The sequence below is a fragment of the Eschrichtius robustus genome, chromosome 16 (genome assembly GCF_028021215.1).
Source record: "Eschrichtius robustus isolate mEscRob2 chromosome 16, mEscRob2.pri, whole genome shotgun sequence".
Classification (NCBI taxonomy): domain Eukaryota; kingdom Metazoa; phylum Chordata; class Mammalia; order Artiodactyla; family Eschrichtiidae; genus Eschrichtius; species Eschrichtius robustus.
Window position 1 is genome coordinate 78103103 of NC_090839.1, and position 21942 is coordinate 78125044.

At 40.4% G+C, this 21942-nt stretch overlaps 1 protein-coding gene and 1 pseudogene across 1 annotated transcript in view; both read left to right on the top strand.

Annotated features, from left to right (window-relative positions):
- The first annotated feature begins 400 nt into the window (after positions 1-400).
- LOC137749999 (large ribosomal subunit protein uL22-like) lies at positions 401-955 on the top strand (annotated as a pseudogene).
- Positions 956-6533: 5578 nt separating this feature from the next.
- The window catches only part of VKORC1L1 (vitamin K epoxide reductase complex subunit 1 like 1), a 59653-nt gene continuing 44244 nt past the window's right edge, over positions 6534-21942 (top strand). Inside the window, exon 1 of the mRNA XM_068565437.1 lies at positions 6534-6745. Within this exon, the coding sequence (XP_068421538.1) occupies positions 6552-6745 (194 nt within the window). The 5' untranslated portion in view covers positions 6534-6551. The remainder of the gene's footprint in view (positions 6746-21942) is intronic.

The window sequence follows — 21942 nt, forward strand, 5'->3', positions numbered from 1 at the left end:
TTAAAAATTGGATTTAAGGGAGGAGAGGCAGTCCCTTACTGGCAGGAGAAAACAAAGATGCAAATGGAGGAACTATGGGACCACTTTTCCTTCTATAGGCAAACAACTGGCCTGAGAGAACAAAATTGACACATAGAGGTAGGAAGTGGACAGAGAGAGTCTTGAGGGGGTTTGAATCCCTGGCCTAGTGAGCCCGATTAGTACAATAGAAGTGGGAAAGCCTTCAAGGAGAAAGAGGTATCTAAAATGTGGGTAAGTAGGAGTTTGAAAGCTCCAAGGTGAAGGTGGTAGAATGTGTATGAGGAATTCAAAGAAGTCTCTTCAGTTGTTCAGCAAAAAACACCATTAAGAAGGAGAAAGGGCACTTTTTCCGGTAAGCGGCCTGAGGTGACCTCTAAAAATGGTGTGCTATTCACTTGACCCAGAAAACCCCACAAAATCATGCAAATCAAGAGGTTCAGATCTTCGTGTTCACTTTAAGAACATTCGTGAAACTGCCCAGGCCGTTAAGGGTATGCGTATCCAAAAAGCCACCAAGTATCTGAAGGATGTCACTTTAAAGAAGCAACGTGTGCCATTCCATTGTTACAATGGTGGAGTTGGTAGGTGTGCCCAGGCCAAACAGTGGGGCTGGACGCAGGGTCGGTGACCCAAAAAGAGTGCTGAATTTTTACTGCACATGCTCTAAAATGCAGAGAGTAATGCTGAACTTAAGGGCTTAGATGTAGATTCTCTGGTCATTGAGAACATCCAGCTGAACAAAGCCCCCAAGATGCGGCACAGAACTTACAGAGTTCACGGTCAGATCAAACCATACGTGAGCTCTCCCTGCCACATTGAGATGATCCTTACTAAAAAAGAACAGATTGTTCCTAAACCAGAAGAGGACGTTGCACAGAAGAAAAAGACATCCCAGAAGAAACTGTAGAAACAGAAACTTATGGCCCAGGAATAAATGCTGCAAAAAAATAAAGGCAAATAAAAATTTAAAAAAAAAAGGGGGAAACAGCAAGCCAAAGTATAGGAGAAGGTGGGACTTCCCTGGTGGACCAGTGGGAAGACTCTGTGCTCCCAATGCAGGGGGCCCGGGTTTGATCCCTGGTTGGGGAACTAGATCCTGCATGCATGCCACAACTAAGAGTTCGCATACTGCAACTAAAGAGTCCACATGCTGCAACTAAGTCTGCATGCCGCAATGAAGATCCTGCCTGCCACAGCTAGGACCCGGCGCAGCCTAAATAAATAAATATTTTTTTAAAAAAAGCATAGAAGATATCTGCCATACACGTACTGACAAAGATTTGTATCCAGAATATGTAAAGACTTTCTTTCTACAAACCAATAAGAAAAAGACGACCCATTTTTTAAAGTGCGAAAAAGGCTTAAATAGGCACTTCACAAAAGAGAACATCTAAGTAGTCAAAAAGCATATGAAAGGAGCTCAAATTCGTTGGTCTTCAGGGAAAGGCAATTTTAAAACCACCACGATCCCTCTAGAGAGCCACCAGATTTTCTAAAACGGAAAGCACTGACCTTGCCAAGGATTGGTGAGGATGTGGGGTACCCAGAACTCTCATACTTTGCTAATGGGAGCTTAAATTGGTACAACCCCTTTGGAAGACTGTTTGGTAGTGTGGTGGCCCTGGTGGTACACCAGTCAGTCTCCCTTCAAGAGAGTCTGCTGCAAAGAGGCTAGCTGGCCAGTAGCCTCCAGTGGCTGGCTACACCTTTGGATCGATCACAGCACTCATGCTGAGGCCATGCTCTCAAGCTGAGACCATGCAGTCTCAGGCTGCTCCCAGCCCATGACTGTGCCTGGCAGGGCTACTAGATAGGGGCTACTCCTGCCTTGCTCCCTGTCAGCCTGGATGAGACTGCAGAGCTTTCATAGTGGTCAGACCTGCTTTGTGATGATGTGGAGGCGCTCCATGCCTGTTCTTGTTCCCTGTCTCCTTTATCCTTCACAGGAATTGCCCCCTGTCAGTCTCTTACACATCTGATTTCACTTTGGCATCTCCTCCTTGGAGGACCTAAATTGGCTGAGGCAGTATAACTAATACTGTCTGACTCTAATTCCGCCCCTGGATGTATTCCCAATAGACATGACTGCATACAGCCACCAAAAGACGTTTACAGAATGTTCACAGCAGCTTTATTCATAATAGCTAAAAACTGGCCAAATGTCCATCAACAGTGGACAGACTGGATAAATAAAACTGTGGTTAGTTATATAGTGGACTATTACACAGCTGTGTACAATAACATAGGAAAACCCTCACAGACATAATGATGAGTAAAAGAAACCAGATAATCAATAGATCTTATCAAGTCAGTAAAGGAATCCAGAAGGTGGGGGCTACAGGAGAATGAGTCCACTCAGAAGTATGAAAACCACCAGAGAGTTAGAGAGTCGATCTTTTTGAGGACAGTGGTAGGCAGGCTTTAAGATGATCCCAATGAGGGCTTCCCTGGTGGTGCAGTGGTTAAGAATCCACCTGCCAATGCAGGAGACATGCGATCCCTGGTCCAGGAAGATCCCACATGCCGCGGAGCAACTAAGCCCGTGCGCCACAACTACTGAGCCTGTGCTCTAGAGCCCACGAGCCACAACTACTGAAGCCCGTGCCCTCTAGGGCCCGCGTGCTGCAATTACTGAGCCTGCATGCTGCAACTATTGAAGCCCACGTGCCTAGAACTCGTGCTCCACAACAAGAGAAGCCACCGCAATAAGCCCAAGCCCTGCAACGAAGAGTAGCCCCCGCTCGCCACAACTAGGAATGAAGACCCGAAGCAACCATAAAAAAAAAAAAAAATTTATTAAAAAAAAAAAAGATGATCCCAGTGATTCCCCTTCTGGTATTCATGCCTTTGTGTAATCCCCTCCCTTTCAGTGTAGACTGGACCTAGGGACTTGCTTCTTTTTCTCCTCCAGTTTTATTGAGATATAATTGACGGATAACATTGTGAAAGTTTAAGATGTACAACATGGTTCGATATACATATGTAGTGAAATGATTACCACAATAAGATCAGTTAACACATCCATCACCTCACATAATTACCGTTTTTTTTTTTTTGGCCTGGAGGGAGGGAATGAGAACATGTAGGATTTAGCAACTCTCTTAGCAACTTTCACATATACAATATTATTAACTATAGATACCATAGTGTACATTAGATCTCCAGAATTTATTTATCTTATAATTAGAAGTTTGTGCCCTTTGACCAACATCTCTCCGTTTCCCCCACCTGCCAGCCCCTGCCAACTACCAATCAATTCTGTTTCTATGATTTCAGCTTTTTTAGATTCCACAAGTGAGATTGTATAGTACACTTGACCCTTGAACAACACAGGCTTGAACTGCACAGGTCCACTTATATGTGGATTTTTTTCAATACACACATAGGACAGTAATACACGATCCTTGGTTGAATCTGTGGCTGTGAAACCTTGGATATGGAGGGCTGACTCTAAAGTTATATTTGGATTTTCGACTGCACAGGGGGGCTGGTGCCCCTAACCCCTGCCTTGTTCAAGGGTCAACTGTATTTGTCTTTCTCTGTCTGATTTATTTCACTTATCATAATGCCCTCAAGATTTGTCCTTGTTGTCTCAAATGGTAGGATTTCCTTCTTTTTTGTGGCTGAATAATATTCCATTGTGGGTACATACCACATTTCCTTTATCCATTCATCTATCCATGGACACTTAGGTTGGTGGACTAGCTTCTAAGTAACAGAATATGTAAAAGTGATGGGCTGTTTCTTCTGAGATTAGGTTTCAAAAAAGACTGTGACTTCCATTTCCCTCACTCTGTCTTATTCCTTGCTTTAAGGGAAGCTAGCAGCTTCTTATGGAGAGGTACAAGTGGCCAGGAACTGATGGATCCAGCCAACAGCCGGAGAGGACGTAAGGCCTGCCAACTGCCCTGTGAGTGAGCTTGAAAGAGGATTCTCCAGCCTTGAGATGCCTGCAGCCCCAGCCAACATCTTGACTGCATCCTTGTGAGAGACCCTGATCCAGGGGACCCAGCTAAATAACACCCAGATTCCTGACCCACAGAAACTATGAGAAAATAAGAGATTTTTGCTGTTGTTGTTTTAAGCTGCAAGTTTGGGGTAATTTGTTACCCAACAATACATAACTAATAGGACATCAATTACTCAAAATCACTATATAAAACTGAAATCTCTTGGCCAGCGGCAACCAGGAAAAATCTAGCAATCTCCAAGAACAGTGTGTTTCTTCTTAGAGACAGTGAGAATAACATACATGTATTTTTCTTTTAGTTTTGGCCACCAGGAAGCTCAGAGCCAAGTTTATGGCTTGGTTTTAATAATTATGTGATACTCGATGGCCTGCTTGTCTGTGTTCTTTTTTTAAAAATTAATTAATTTATTTATTTATTAATTTATTTTTAACATCTTTATTGGAGTGTAATTGCTTTACAATGGTGTGTTAGTTTCTGCTTTATAACAAAGTGAATCAGTTATACATATACATATGTTCCCATATCTCTTCCCTCTTGCATTTCCCTCCCTCCCACCCTCCCTATCCCACCCCTCTAGGTGGTCACAAAGCACAGAGCTGATAATTAATTTATTAATTAATTTATTTTTTGCTGCGTCGGGTCTTAGTTGCAGCACACGGGATCTTTTGCTGTGGAGGGTGGGCTCTTCACTTCATTGCAGTGCGTGCGCAGGCTTCTCTCTAGTTGTGGCATGCGGGCTTCTCTGGTTGTGGTGTGTGGGCTCCAGAGCGCTTGCACTCTGTAGTTGAGGAGCGCGGGCTCAGTAGTTGTGGTGTGAGGGCTTAGTTGCCCCACCGCATGTGGGATCTTAGTTCCCCCACTGGGGATGAACCAAAGTCCCCTGCATTGCAAGAAGGATTCTTTTTTTGCAGGACGGATTCTTTTTTTTTTTTAATCGGTCTGAGCCATTAAGGCATTTTATTTATTTATTTATTCATTCATTCATTCATTTTTGGCTGCGTTGGGTCTTCGTTGCTGGGCGTGGGCTTTCTCTAGTTGCGGTGAGTGGGGGCTACTCCTCGTTGCGGTGCGCAGGCTTCTCACTGCTGTGGCTTCCCTTGTGGAGCACCGGCTCTAGGCACGCAGGCTTCAGTAGTTGTGGCTTGTGTGCTCTAGAGCACAGGCTCAATAGTTGTGGCGCATGGGCTTAGTTGCTCTGCTGCATGTGGGATCTTCCCAGACTAGGGATCGAACCCGTGTTCCCTGCAGTGGCAGGCGGATTCTTAACCGCTGTGCCACCAGCAAAGTCCCTTGTCTGTGTTCTTACTCCTGGTCTTTATTTATTTTTTTTAATAAATTTATTTATTTTTATTTTTGGCTGCGTTGGGTCTTCGTTGCTGCGGGTGGGTTTTCTCTAGTTGCGGCGGGCTACTCTTTGTTGCGGTGCGCGGACTTCTCATTGGGGTGGCTTCTCTTGTTGCGGAACATGGGCTCCAGGCGTGCGGGCTTCAGTAGTTGTGGCACGTGGGCTCAGTAGTTGTGGCTCGCGGGTTCTAGAGCGCAGGGTCAGTAGTTGTGGCGCACGGGCTTGGTTGCTCCGTGGCATGTGGGATCTTCGCGGACCAGGGCTCAAACCCATGTCCCCTGCATTGGCAGGTGGATTTCCAACCACTGCGCCACCCGGGAAGCCCCTGGTCTTTTATTTTGATTTGTCTTTTTCTTCGTCCTGATTTTTTAGTTCATTTTTATACTTTACTATATTACACGAATTATGTTAAGCCATCTCAAATTCAGCTTACAGGGAAGCAAGGCATTCAGAAATAATGTTTCAAAAATAGTTAAGTTTGCACTTGTTGAACACGAAGTGCGTGGAGGTGGTGATGGGGAAGATCAGGTAATGTAAACGTCGCTCTGGAGCTTGGCTCTGGAGCTCTGGGAAATGGCCAAGGCTAATTTGGATTGGGTCAGAAAATATCAAGTGATAATGACAAAAAAAAAGGCAGAAAGTATGGCAATTGATTACCACCCCCAGGAGGTGGTGCCAAGGGCTTATCCAGTCACACATGTTGGTATCTTTGAAATTTATTCCTTGCACCGGGTACCCTAGGGCCCGCCCGCGCCAGCCCTCCCCTCCCGCGCCAGCCCTCCCCTCCCGCGCCACCCTTCCCCTCCCCTCCCCTCCCCTCCCCTCCCAGAGCCCCGCCCTTCCCTTCCCCTGGCCCCGCCCCTCCTTCGGCCCCGCCCGCTGCGCGCGCCGCACTACCTCTGGCTCCGCCCCCCGGCCGGCCTCCCGGCAGGTTGCGCGCTCCGTCCCCCACTCCGCGCCCGCGCGCGCCTTCCCCGCCCCGCCAGGATCTCTCCTTTTGGGGCGGTTGGGCTGCGCGCCTGTGGGGGCGGGGCCCGGAGGAGGCGGTCGAGCCAATGGGGCGCGGCGGCGGCGGCGGCGGTGGCGGCGGCGGCGGAGGCGGTAACGGTAGCGGCGGCGGCTGGGTCGGGCCCCGACGGGCGGCGGCGGCTGAGGTGGAGGCGGAGGGAGGCGGCGGCGGCGGCGAAGGAGGCGGCGGCGGCGGAGGGGGGAAGATGGCGGCGCCCGTCCTGCTGAGAGTGTCGGTGCCGCGTTGGGAGCGGGTGGCCCGGTATGCAGTGTGCGCCGCCGGGATCCTGCTCTCCATCTACGCCTACCACGTGGAGCGGGAGAAGGAGCGGGACCCCGAGCACCGGGCCCTCTGCGACCTGGGGCCCTGGGTGAAGTGCTCTGCCGCCCTTGCCTCCAGGTAGCCCGGCTAGGGGGAGCGGGCCGGGAGCGGCCGAGCGGGGCGAGGGCGGAGGCTGGGGGTGGGGAGCGCGCGGCGGGAGCTCGGGCCTGGGGGGCGGCGGGGATCGGGCCGCGAAGGGACCGACGGCGCCGTGAGCCTGGCCGGGAGCCTCGGCCGGGGCCGGGGGGCGGCGGCCGGGGTGGGGCGGCCCGAGTGCAGGCCGCCGAGGCTGAGGTGGCGGGGCCGCGAGACCGGCAAGGAGGGATGAGGTGGCAGAGTGCAGCCGCGAGGCCGGAGCGGACCGGGGGCAGTTGGGCAGGCTGGGGCCGGGCTGGGAGGGAGCGAGCAGGGTTCGCGGAGGGTGGGTCCCGGCCGGCTTGACAGATTTCGTGGTTCTCGCCCGGGGAGGCGAGTCGGGGGTGTGGGAGCCTGCCCGAGGGAGCCATGAGGTCAGTGTCCACCCCTCGTCTGGGGTCGCTGCTGCTGCCCAAGGCTGTACGGCCGGCGTGGGCTCGGGGTTTGCATTTCCCACTGTCTTCCCGGTGCTAGGACAGGTGTTTCCGTGGTCAGGCCTCTTTGTACTCTGTAGCGCTAATGAGAATTTGCAGACTTCTTGAGAGAGTGACATTTGCGGGCAAACAAGAATTTGACCCTACTCTGGAAGGAGATACCTGCACTTAACATATCTGATTTCTTGGATTCCCCCTCGTATATTTCAGTGTGCCCGCGAGGGGGAATGGCCTGAGTTTGGATCTGGTCTAAGCATAATTTGAGTAAAATACGAGTATGTCATGTGTAATGATGATGTTTGGGGCATTAGGGTGCCTTTTCAATGTTGTTGGTTATTATAATGGAATACCCACCGAAGCTTAAAAATACACGCATTGCTAAACTGGAGGGATTGGTTTGTTTTACTGATACTTTTAGGTTTTTTAAAATGTTGTAGTCGATTTATCTGTTACACTTTATTTTCTGCATTAGATTTTTCTGGGCACGTTACTTTGAAAAAAAGAGGAATTTACATCTTAAAAGTGGCTGCTCTTTTTTTTTTTTTAATTGAGGAAGGTTCATTTTTTAAAAGTAGCAACAGTGAAAGAAATTATTTCAATTATTTCACAATTGATAGGTTATAATTTTAATAGAGGCATACTATGCCTAATATTTTGAGTTTGTTAACAGTAGTCACATTTGAGCAGTTTCTTCCTCTCATATTGATCTGTAAATTACTAGGTAGACAGTAATGTATAGCTCACTAGTTTATTTTGACCTACATATTGGTGATTACATGAACGACCTAGCATTGGAGTTTGTCTTGTTACTATTTGCAAATTTCAGGCTGCTGATCTTTTCCACTTAGACCGCCTTCTTGGTGAGCCACGTACTCTTTCTCATTTGCCCTTAAACCAAAATCCTGTAGCTTTTTAGTGGGAAAATAGTCATCATTATTGCTACATTAGACATAATGTGTTTAAAATGTAGATACCAGTTAACAGTTAAAATATGTCAATGTGACAAAACCTCACATTTGTTGTTGGGTATTTTGAACCAAGTTAATAGACCTAACAGACTCTCAGATATCCTTTGAGAATCACTGAGTGTACTTTATACAAACATTTTTATATTATTTTCACTATCCATTGGAAAGGACTTTTATACTTAAAGTACCTTGCACCCAAAGTTAGCTAACTAAATATATAATGAAAAGACTAAGCAGCAGTATATTTCAGGTATTTGAAAAAAGGAATAAAAATAACTTTTGATATTAGATTAATATGGAATTTAAGCTGAATTATTGCCACTTCTAGCTTTTGGAAACACTGTATTCTATCATAAATTTAACTAGACCTTTTAACATTTGGACTTGGAAAGAGTGCTTTATGTTATCCAGACTGTATGTTTAAGTTCTTAAAATTGGCTTTCCTTTAAAAAAGAGTGTTTTTGAACCATGTAATAAGTATAGATTATAAATATTTTCAGTTATGTGTCCTGCAAGGTCCAGGTTTTTGTGCTCTGATTTCTGTTTAATAAAGCACCATAAGATAATATAAATAACATCAAGTGAGATTATATATAAAGTATATGTGTAAGACTAAAAATATCTGGATCTCTTTATAGTTTTAAATGTGAACTTAATATGTTGTGACTGACACTAGTGTTTAATTGTGTAGCTGTGTACATAGAATATTTTAAATTTGATGCTCACTAAAGGAAGATAGGTAAGAAATAAGACATGCTAATAAGAGGAATAAATAGCTTATTTGCTGTGTACGCAATAAAATTCAAGAAATTTAGACAGTTTGACCAACCTGTTTATAAACTGCTTGCAAAACCATATATATCAATACATATATACACTATATATATATATATAAACTATATATATTATATATATATGATGGAGACACAGAAATTTGGAAATTAAAGTGGCTTGAGTCTGATTTATAGATCAGTTTTCTTTTGGAAGTAGGTAGACTAAACATAATTAAAAGTTTTCATTTTGTCAAAGTGAAAAAGGCTTTAAATAAAAGCAGATTATTGGAGACCTCAAGTAGTAGTTCTTTTTATTTGACTTAAGTATTGATTGCTAGTTAGCAGTAGTAGTAAAAAATGTGACTATTTTATTTATTAAAAAATTTATTATTATTATTATTATTATTTTATTATTTTTGGCCATGCCACAGGGGCATGTGAGATCTTAGTTTCCTGACCAGGGATCGAACCCGCGCCCCCTGCATTGGAAGCGTGGAGTCTTAACCACTGGACCGCCAGGGAAGTCCATAAGTGTGACTATTTCAGGAACAGAAAGTTTGAGCCCAGGTTTGAGTAGAATTAAAGATAAAGGATGAGAAAAATTAACCAAGGAAATCCTGAGGAAAGTTCTCTGCCAGAATCCAACATTAACTCATGTGATTTTGGATTGCTGAAACTCACTTTATTCTCATTTCTTAATCCTTAAGAGTTCTAATCCAAATAAAGTAGAGATTAATACGAGAATCTTGAGGGCTGTGTGTGTGTGTGTGTGTGTGTAAGTCCTCTATTATTTTGGGAGGCATCATTGTCTAAGGAAGTAGTTCCCAGATTTTTGGATTTCAAAAGAAGTATTTCCCCCCCAAATTGGGAGGCTGCAGTAGAGGTGCCAGTTTGTCCTGTTGGCTATAGTCAATAAAAACAGCAACAGTAAGCCATACCACTATCTACTGTCACTGTCATTTCATTGTAAATAAGGATATTTTAACTCAAATAATTAGAAAGAACTGAATCTCAGTATGAAGGATCTTTAAATTGAATCACTTAGCTTTATTAAAAAGTTTACTTCTTATTTTTCCTCATTTTTATTTAAATTACTAAAAACTTTGTTGCAAGTCTGCACCAGCCTGCCTGCTAATCCCTGTCCAGTGCACTAAGTTCAGATCCAAAGGTTCTGGGTGGATTCCTAGCTCGTCCACTTGTTAGCTGGCCTTGAGCTAGTCACTCATCTTCATGGAGCTACAGTTGCTTCTCGGTTAAATGGGGATATTAAAACCGACTTTGCCAGATGAATGGGTAGGATTAAAGAGGATACGTGGAATAAATAAATGGATGATACTTGAAATAAAGTATGTACTCCATTAGTTATGGCTGTTATTGACTGGAGGTGGTATGATTATTTTTTTGCAGTGTCTGATCATAAACGCCTTTAAGTAGTACAAGTTACTTGTCTTAGGTGTAGTCATTTATGTATTTTAAATGTAAATTGTTTTAGAGTACTTTATTGCTCACTCCATGGCATAGTATAAAGACTTAAAATCCATTTAAAACAACTCCAAAAGTGTGACAAGAGACACAAAATAATGTGTAGAATATTCTTTATAGGTATTTCCTATACGTTGCATTAGACCCCTTCTAAGAAGAGCTTTTATGTAAGAAAAAAATGATTTTGAAATGAAGAGGCTTGACAATTCATGTCCTCAAAAAGTTGCCTTATTTCGCAAAATGTTGGACTAGTACCCCTCTCATGTCTTAAAAATAGTACCATCTGTTTACTACCCCCCTCTTTGAGATACATTTTTAGAATTAGAATAGAACCTAGGAATCTGTGCTGCCCCTTGCTTAGTTTAGCTAGACTCAGAGGTTAAATGACTTGTGCAAGGTAACACAGTTAGTGGCAGATTGGGACTAGAAGCCTGGCTTCCAGAGTACTTGTTTAGAGGGACCACCCCCCCACCCGCCTCCATTTTTAAAATTAAAATCTTATATAGGTAATATATTCACTGCTTCAAGTTTGAAAGATACTAAAGCATATATAGTGAACCGCCCCCTTCATAACGCTGCCCCCAGACTTGTAGTTCTCCCTTTCCTTAAGCAGACATGAAACTTTACAGAGCCATTTTATGCATATACAAGCATAAATATGACCATATTAGTCTCCCCATTTTTTACACATAAAACTACCATATTCTATGTTCTGATCTGTACTTTACTCTTTGCTAGCATTCTTTCCATCACCACCATACTTTTAAGTGCTTACATTCATATTTGGTGAATGTTAATAACTGCTACCATTATGTAAAAAACAATTTGTTCTACTGGTTAGTTTTGACCAAGATGAATTTAATAAATAAAATACAGGTTCTCATGTGACCATTGTTTCTTGGTTTGGAAACTTCAGAAGCAGTATGGACTTCAAAGAATGTAAGGGGAATAGAGGAATATCACAAAGAGGTGAACCTGGATTGCCATGCATTAGAGATAATTGTTAATACTTGGATAATGTTTACTGTGTACTAGGCAGTGTTCTAAATGCAGTTTATTTAATTCTCACAGCTGTCCTGTGAGGCACTTTTATCACCATTTTACAGTGAGAAAATTGAGGCACACAGAATGTAAATGAAACTTGATTTAGATAGTACAGTGGCAGAGGCCACATTTTAACCCAGGCAGTCTGGCTCTTTACCACTACTTTAAATTCCATTTGATCTGATTTTGATATAGTGATACCCATATCAGCCAAATTTTTAAAAATATGCAAACATCTATGCTTTTTTTTTGCATCTGTATGTTTGTGTTTTAGCTTTTACTTATTGGGAGCAATCTTTTTGGAAAAGCAAGGACATTACTCTGAAGGCACGGTATTCAAGAAGTAAATCCTTGGAGTGTTTGCCTTCTAAGTCTAAACTTGTGAAGATAAGGCATTTGTCACACCTAGTGAGTGAACAGGTATACAGTGGGGTGAGCTATCAGGAAGACCTAACAGAATAGCCGAGGGAAGAAAGATAAAGTGGATCTAGGTACCTGGAGTGTAGAGGGGAGGGGAAAATGTTAGTATGAATTTGTACTGGGCTGGGGTAGTCCTTCCTGAGAGAGGTGTTGAGTCATAAGGACCTACTGCATATAGAGACAGAAGAATTGGGCCTGGGGTGTGGTGGGGTTAAATCACCAGAACCAGGAATTTAAGAGGGATTCATTTCCTTGATGACTTGGAAGGATTCTAGGAAACAACATGAGGAAAGGCAGAAAACGGTGACCATTTTGAGGGGAATAGCAAATGGTCATATTTGAATGTAATATAGATTTACCTGGGTTAGGGAAGGACTGGAATCTAGAGCTTGGCCAGAAAAATGCAAAACCAGGCATTCTTGTAAGCCACATGTTCTTGTAAACATAGATAAAACTTAACAAGCACTGTGCCTTGGGCTTCTCTTCTGTACTGTGTTTGTACTAGATTGCACTAGACTTGTATCAGATTATCAATTTTAAAAATTAATTCCCCAGAATCCTAGTTCTGTGGTGATACAACAGGGATTTCATAAGCATTTGAGTCACATTTTTAACACTGTAAACTTTAAAACATTATAAACATTTATATACACTCAGATGTATCTCATGCTAAATTTTACATTAGAGACCGCTGATTTGTACTGCTGGGTTATCTAGGTAAAAAAAATAGTCAGTCTTAAAAGGTTACAGTCTATATGATTGCATTATATAACATTATTGAAATAACAAAATTATAGAGATGGAGAATACCTTAGTTGTTGCTGGGAGTTAGGAATGGGGGAAAGGGTGGTTAAGGAGGCAGCACGAGAGAGCTTTGTGGGGAGGGAACAGTTCTGTATCTCAAATGTGGTTACTCGAAGCTACAAATGTCAAATGTGATAAAATTGCAGAGAACACACACACACACACGAATGTAGAAGTGGTGAAATATGCGTAAACTCTGTACCAAGGTCAGTTTCCTGGTTATGATCTTACACTAGAGTTATGTAGGATATTACCATTGAAGGAAGTTAGGTGAAGGGTCCTCAGGACCTTCCTGTACATTTTTTTGCAAATTCCTGTGATTTATAACTATTTTTAAAATAAAAGTAAAAGAGTAAAAAAAAAAAAAAAGAGTGTATTTAGGGTGTTAGAGGGGAAATAAGCAAAAAGAAAAAATGAAATTATCCATAATGCCAACAGCCAGATAACAATACTTATAGTAGTGTTTATTGCTTTCTTTGTGCATATACTTGAATTTTTAAAATTTTTATTGATTGGGAAGATTGTAGCTTTATACTGGTCTTTTGAAAATTCAGACCAGTCCTTATTTGCTTATGTAAAATTACATGAGCAAGTTTGCTCCTGTAGACAACTCTCATTGCATTGTGCAATAACATGTGACTGCCTTATGTATAATGTCTTGATGTCATGATTAGTATATATTTTAAGATTTTTATTTTTTACCAAAATATTTGTGGTTACCAAGTATTCTCATTCCTAATATTATTAGAGATTTAACTTAGAAATGTTCTGCTTGGACTTCCGGACAGGTGTAATAAAATCCTCAGATAGCATTTATGTGCTGTTTTTTAAAGAATCACAAAAACTCTTATTTGCAACTGCTACTCTCTGTGAATCAGGTTTTTCTTGATACTGGGCAATCAAACAAAACAAATTCAACTGCCCTAATCATTCATAATTTGAAGTTTGTATTCACCAGAAGAGCTTCATTGTAAATGTTATAAATTTGAGCTTTTCAAATACACTAATACAATGCAATACTGCTTTAATCTGTTTCTCGTATCATAGATCCATTTAAATTTTCATTTACAAAAAAGTTCTTTTGCTAAACAACATTTTTAAATCCGCTGGATTATGATCTATAAAGTTTCTTTTGTTGTTAGCACCTGTAACTTAGGGGCATTTCAAGGATGCTGTTGTCACTGTTGTGTGATTATTGACCTTTTAAAAACCATCGCTGTGTTTGAGAAGTAAAATAATGGAAAATCCATGGCAAAATAGGAATTAAGTGGAGTATATTCAACATCACTTTGTCTTAGGAGTTTGATTTATTTCCTCCTCTGCATTGTGCTAATAGTTACGATCACAGATTCTAGAGCAAGTGTAACTGGGTTGAAACCTTGGTTCCATAACTTGATCTTGTCGCAGTTTCCTCCTCCATAAAATGAGGATAATAATAGCGTCTAACTCAGGATTATTGTATGAAGTGCACCAATGCACCAATACCTGTAAATGGTCTTAGCACAGTGCTAGGCACAGAAGTAAGTGCTCATAAAACTTAGCTCTTATTTTAAAATATGGTTGGGATCATACTGTACGTATTTTATATCTTTTTTCCTCATCTAACATGTCACAACTATTTTCTTATGTCATTAAAAATTCCACCAGTAATGTAAGAGAATGTCAAGTGCCCTGTACCCCTGCCAGTATTGGGCATTCTCATTTTTTAGACCTTTATCAGTTTCATGAATGAAAAATGTCATCTCATTGTTTTGACTTGCATTTCCCCCCAAAGTATAAGTAAGATTTAATGGTTTTCACATTTTATTAACTCTTTGCCTTTCTTCTCCAGTCTTGCCTGTATAGATCTTAGAATTTTTATATTGATTTAGACAAATGCTTTATATACTTAAAGGATATGAATATTTTATTATATTTGTTAATGTTTTTGCCAGTTTAGTTCTATTTCATTAATTTTTGCAATACTACGGGTTTTTTTTAAGTATATAAAATTTAATTACTTTTCTTTGTAGTTTTTTCTCATAGGTTTAAGTTTAGAAGGGCATTTCTCATTCTGATATCAGATGAATTTATAATTTCTCTTAGTTTTGAAAAAATTAATTTCTTAATCATCTAGAATGTAGCTTATCAGGTGTTAGATGAGTCTGTAACCTAATTTTTGTACAGACATATGTTTAATGGGCATTCGTATTCCTTTTGGATATTGCCTGTTCATGCCTTTGCCCATTTTTTCCCTTCAGTGTTGTCTCTTTTTCTTATTGGTTAGCAGGAATTCTTTAGATATCACAGTAGTTAATCCTTTGTTATATGTATTACAGATATTTTCTCCTGGTTTCTCAGTTGTCTTTTTTTAAAAAATTATTATTAATTAATTAATTAATTAATTAATTAATTTTTTGGCTGTGTTGGGTCTTCGTTTCCGTGCGAGAGCTTCCTCTAGCTGCGGCAAGCGGGAGCCACTCCTCATCGCGGTGCGCAGGCCTCTCACTTTCGTGGCCTCTCTTGTTGTGGAGCACAGGCTCCAGACGCGCAGGCTCAGTAGTTGCGGCTCACGGGACTAGTTGCTCCGCGGCATGTGGGATCTTCCCAGACCAGGGCTCGAACCCGTGTCCCCTGCATTAGCAGACAGATTCTCAACCACAGCACCACCAGGGAAGCCCTCAGTTGTCTTTAAATTTCATTGTGGTATTTTTATTCATACAGAAGTTTAAACTTTTTATGTGGTCGCATCTTCGACTTCTTTGTAGCTTTTGAGTTTTTTTGTTTTTTCTTTAATCTTGTTTATCAAAATCTCTACCATCCCAAGTGTGTTTTGGTTTTTTTTAAGATTTTTTTTTGATGTGGACCATTTTTAAAGTCTTTGTTGAATTTGTTACAATATTTCTTCTGTTTTATATTTTGGTTTTTTGGCTGCAAGTCATGCAGGATCCCAGCTCCCCGACCAGGGATCAAACCCTCCTGCACTGGAGGGCGAAGTCCCAACCACTGGACCGCCAGGGAAATCCCAAGATTTTCTTTTTTATAAATTTATTTATTTATTTATGACTGCGTTGGGTCTTCTTTGCTGCGCGTGGGCTTTTCTCTAGTTGCGGCAAGTGGGGGCTGCTCTTCGTTGCGGTGCGCAGGCTTCTCACTGTGGTGGCTTCTCTTGTTGCAGAGCACCGGCTCTAGGCGCGTGGGCTTCAGTAGTTGTGGCTCGTGGGCTCTAGAGCACAGGCTCAGTAGTTGTGGCGCACAGGCTTAGTTGCTCCACAGCATGTGGGATCTTCCCGGACCAGGGCTCGAATCCCGTGTCCCCTGCATTGGCAGGCGGATTCTTAACCACTGCACCACCAGGGAAGTCCCCCCAAGAGTTTTTTTTAAACTCTCGTATGTTATGTTTGAAATTTGTTTTTTCATATTTAACTCTTTTAGTTTGTGTGGAATTTACTTTTTTGTCGGATGTGAGGTAGGGATCTAATGTACTTTTTTTTAAATTGATAGGCTTTTGCCTAATTCCACTTATTGACTTGTCCACATTTGAAATGGTGCAAGAATTTCTTTATATATATAAGGCCTCTTTCTGGACTCTCAGTTCAGTTCCAGTGATTTGTTTGTGTATGTTTCTGCAGGATTCCATTACCACAGTCCCCCTTTCCCCTGTGGCTTTATATAATACAGTTTGATACCTGATAGAGCAAATATGCTCATTTTCAAATTTTTCTTGGTTATTCTCATGCATGTATTGTTTCAGGTGAATTTTAGAATTTATTTTGATGAGCTCTAAAAAAAAAATCCCATTGAGATTTTGATTAGAATTGTACTGAATTTATAGATGATTTGGGAAGGAGACAACCTTCACTAAAATCTTTATATCAAGGAACAAACATATTGTGACTTTCTACTTATTCTGGAGTTGCTAATCTGATGCCATTTTAACCAAATGCCCATTGTAGTTTGGTTTTGTTTTGTATGTGATTTATGTGGTGCTAGAAATTGAGAAGTTTTATGATGGTATTCCAGTGGGATCCAGGAATACTAGAATTCCCTCCAGTCCACAGCCATTATTTCCAAGTCTATAGGGTCCCAAAGGGAGAGATTTATATTTGTACCAGCAATGAAAAACCAAAATACTTTGCATCTTATTCTTGAGTAGGACTTGGGCATCAAACTCTAAGACAGAAGACTGGAATGAACCCAGCTGCTTCATGTGGAGATGCTGTTTTTCTCAATTTAGTTAAGCTTCATTTGTTTCAAACTGAAACAGGCCATGGGATGGACACCCTCCATCTCCCCAGTTTTCAAACGTGGCTAAATCTTTCCCTTGTGATGTGGGCAAAGCTGCCCTAACTCATTCCTATCAGTGCTCAGGGCCTTGTAACCAGAGAGAGCCCATTTGCCCTGGCTGACTGCTTATCTGGTCTTGGCCACCTGCCTCTGGCCTTTTCTGCCCAAGTAGTAGGTTTGGCCCTGCCTGTCACTTGGAATAGAGGAAGTCCTCTCTTGAAGGCGTCTCATACCACTTCAGTCACATGGAAGAAGCAGAAAAATGAGCCCACACGTGTGTACTGACCTTTTCATGGTGATTCTACCCAGCAGCACAGAGACCTATCAGTGCTCCCAAATCTGTCTTCTTCCTTCCTGAGAGTCAGGGAGAAGAGTGAGAGGGGCCTTAATTCCTCGCTTCTAAAGATAACACAAAAACTTGCAACCATTCTCAGAAGCATTGGTTTTCTCTCTGGGTGTTGCTTCTCTCAAATCAGCCAGAGAGAGGTGGAGTAAAAACTGGCTTGCTGAGTATTGCACATAACCCGTATGTTTTCTTAACTATGCATCAACATGCAGTGAATGACTAATTACTCATGAGATGTTCTCTTCCCTTGCTTAATGGTTCATGACATGTTCTTGATTGTCCTCCCACCGATTGCTTCCTTCTCAGTTTTCTGTACTGGTTTATCATCCTGTACCTGCCCATTAAATGTTGACATACCAGGGATCAGCCGTACACCCTCTCGTCAGTCTTCTTTCCCTAAACAATCACATCCCTGTCCATGATTTCACTTATAGATGAATCCAAAATTTTTATTTCTAGCCTGGACCTCTCCTTTGAGCTCAAGATCTGCATATCTAATTGCCTGTTGGACATCTCTGCTTGGATATCTCAAAGGAACTATTAAATTCACCATGTCCAAAGTTTAATTCATATTCTTCCCCTGAAATGCTGTTTCCTATCTCAGTGAAAGGCATCCCACCCAAACAGTTCTGCAAGTCAGCAACCCGGGTGTTTTCCTTGGTTGCCTTTACTAACCCCCACCCCAACCCAATCAGTCACCAGGTCCAGTTGACTTTTTTAAACCTTTTTTCTGATTTGTAACCTTTTTGGTTTTGTTCTGTTACATACAGAAAAATCATTGATCTGTGCATCTTTTTTTGATGTGGTGGTTATAAAGCATAAGCCTTGTAACCAACATTCAGGTCATTAAACAGACAATTTTCAGCGCTGCAGAAAGCCCTTCTTAAACTCTCTTCTTATGAACTATACTTCTACTCCTTCACTAGAATAATCTCTGCCCTGACTTTTATGATAATCACTTTCTTACTTTTCTACCTAAGGTTGCACCCAAACTTGGTAGTTTAGTTTTGCCTGCTTTTTCAACCTTATATAAGTGAACCATTCATTTTGTATTCTTTACTCTGGCTGCTTTCATTCAACATTATTTTGTGAGATTCATCTGTGTGTGATGGAGCTGTAGTTTGTCATTGCGGAATGTTCTTTTATACAGATATATCACGGTTGATTTTTTTGCTCTTTTTTTGGATGGGTATTTAAATTGTTTTTACTTTGCAGCAATTATGAATAATGCTGCTGTGAACACTTTTGTGATTCTTTAGTTTTAGTTGATAATGCCAGACTATTTTTCAAAGTGGTTGCACTAGTTTAGATTCCTACCAGCAGTGTATGAGAATTCCTGTTATTCCACCTCTTTGCCAAGCCTTGACATTGTCAATCTGTTAAAGTAACCATTCTGGTTTATATGTAATGGAGTTTTGTGTGTAATTTGAGGTATATGTCATATCCAATAAGTTGCAAAAATCTTAAATGTACAGCTTGAAGAATATTTTACATATGCATGTACCATATCCAGATGAAGATATAGAACATTTCCATCACTCCAGAAAGTTCTCTCATACTCCTTTCCAGTCAGAAGCTGTTATTCTGACAAAACTGTTTTGACTTCTACCACTATAAATTTGTTTTGCCTGTTCTTGAACGTCATGTAAATGGGTTTGTAACAGTATGAACTCTTTTGTGTCAGGCTTCTTCTGCCCAGCATAATAATGTTTTTTGCAATTCATCCAAGTTGTTGGTTTTATTAGATATTCTTTTTTTACTGCTTAGTCCCATTTTATGATTATCATTTTCTTATTGATTATTGTTTCTAAGTTTGGCTATTGTGAATTAAGCTGCTATAAATATTCTCATGCACATCTTTCTATATATACATACTCATTTCTCTTGACTATATATCGAGGAGTGGATTTTGGGTCATCAGGTAGGTGTTTGATTTCATTAGAAGCTACAGAACAGTTTCCCAAAGTGGTTGTACTATTTAACACTCCTCTTTGGTTTTAATTTGCATTCCCCTGATTACCAGTAGGGTTGAGCAGCCTTTCATATGTTTATTGACCATCGCCTTTTTGAAAGGCTCATTAAAGGCTCATTAAAGTCATTTGCCCATTTTTCTATCTGGTGTTCTTTGTCGTGTGTGTGTGTGTGTGTGTGTGTGTGTATGTGTATGTGTATTCAGATACTCATATTGCAGATATCCTCTTCCACTCTTTGGCTTGCCTTGCCTTTTCATTTTCTTAAAGGTATATTTGGATTAACAGAAATTCTTAATTTTAATGTAGTTAAGTATGTCAGTCTTTTCCTTTATAATTAGAACTTTTTGTATCCTGGTGATGAAGATATATTCTATATTATTTTCTGTTAGGTTTTGCCTTTCACATTTAGATCAACAATCTATGTGGAATTTTTTTAATGGTGTGAGATAGGGGTCAGTTTAATTCTTTTCATATATGACTGTCCAATTACTATTATTGTGGCACCACTTTTTAAAATGTCCATTCTCCCCTGCTCTGTAGAGTCACTTTTGTCATAAATCAGCTGATTGTATGTACAAGGATTTGTCTGGGCTCTCCTCTTCCGTTTTTCTATTTTGTCTGTCCTTATGCCAAAGTGCCATTGTCTTAAATAGTCTATTTCAGTAGTTCTCCTGGGACCATGTAGGGTCCCTGAGACCCTTTAAGGGGGTCTCTGAGGTCAAAACTATTTTCGTAGTAATAATAAGATGTTATTTGCCTTATTCACTCTCATTCTCTCATGAGTCTACAGTAGGTTTTCCAGAGGATGTATGACATGTGATATTGAAATAGATTGAATAAAGGAGCAGATTTGAGAATCCAGTTGTCTCCTATTAAGCCAGATATTAAAGAGATTTATAAAAATGTAAAGCAGTGCCACTCTTCCTGCTAAATATTTTAGTTTTGGAAAACAGTTATTTTTCATAAAGTTATTTCTGTTAGCATGTAATGGGTTTCTTATTTTTAAATGAATAAATAAATATTTCAGAATTTTCTGTTTCAGTTTCAAATGTGAAAAAAAATCAACTCACATAAACTAAAGCTCTTTAGAGTCTCAATAACTTGTAAGAGTATAAGACCAAAAAGTTGGAGAATTACTACTCTAGTTTTATAAATCTTGACATGCAGTAGATAATTCTTGGTTATTTTGAGCCCCTTGCATTTACATATACATTTTAGAATCAGCTTGTGAGGTTCCACAATGATAAGTTTAGTGGTAATTGAAATCTTTACACCGATGAGTCTTCCAATTCATGAATATTTTCTCTCCATGTGTTTTGGTCTTCTTTAATTTTTTTCTCAATAATGTTTTATAGATTTCTAAATAGAGGTTTTGCATATCTTCCTAACAGAATTTTTGAAGAGAAAAAGGTAATTTAACAATAGGCATAAAATGAAAATCCTCAGCATTATGTCATAGCTGGGCAATGTCTTATTTTTTAGTGCTACATAAAATAATTGTAAATCTTACATCGAAGTTATCTTTTTTTAAAGTTTTTATTGGAGTATAGTTGATTTACAGTGTTGTGTTAGTTTCACATCGAAGGTATCTTGAAGTTTATAAAATATAATCTGTAAACTCAGTGTAATAACAATATCTCAAACAGGGTTTTCAAAACTTGATTCTGAAGTTCATATGAAAGGACATATGTGGAATTTTTCATAAGAATTATGAAAACCAGTGTTCATGAAGGAGGTATTAATGCTATTAAAGTCTGTGTTAAAGCTAAAGTAATTAAGAGCACCAAAGTAGACAAGTTATCACCGGATAGAGTTGAGAGTACTGAAGTGGCCTCATTTATAGAAATGTTATATGTGATAAGGATGAAAACAATTCTTCAGTAAATAGTATGGGGTCAACTGAGTAGCCATTTGGGAAAAAAAAGCTAGCTTGCTATCTCACTTTAAAAAAGAAAATCTTTTATTGAGATACAATTCACAGGAAAGTACGCATACTTTAAGGGACCAACTCAACAAATTTTTATGTATGTGTACACAAAGTACTCACCGCCTCAATCAAGATATAGACTATCTCCAACATCTCAAAATTCTCCATTATGCTCTTCCCAGTCAATACCACCTCCACCAGTGATAACCACTATTCAGACCTCTATCCATAGATTAGTTTTGCCTGCTTTTGATCTTCAAATAAAGCGAATCATATAGTAAGTCTTCTTTTGTGTCTAGCTTCTTTTGCCTAACATTATGTCTGTGAAATTTATTTATGTTGCATGTAGCAGTTCTTTTTTTACTGTTGTGTCGTATTATGTTGTGTTAATATGCCACACTTTATTCTACTGTTGATAGAAATTTTGGTTGTTTATATTTTTGGGGATAAAATGAATAAAACTGTAGAGAACATTCTTGTACATGTTTGTGGGGGGAGCACAAGTGCTCATTTTCTGTTGGAATTGAGTGGAAATGCTGGGTCATAGGATATGTGTATGTTTAATTTTAGTATATATTGCCAAACAGTTTTCCAGAGTGACTGTACCAGCTTATACCCATCAGCAACGTATGACAGTTCCAGTTGCCCTAAGTGTTGCAGAACCCCGGAAACCATAAAGAAAAAACAGTTGATGAATTCACAT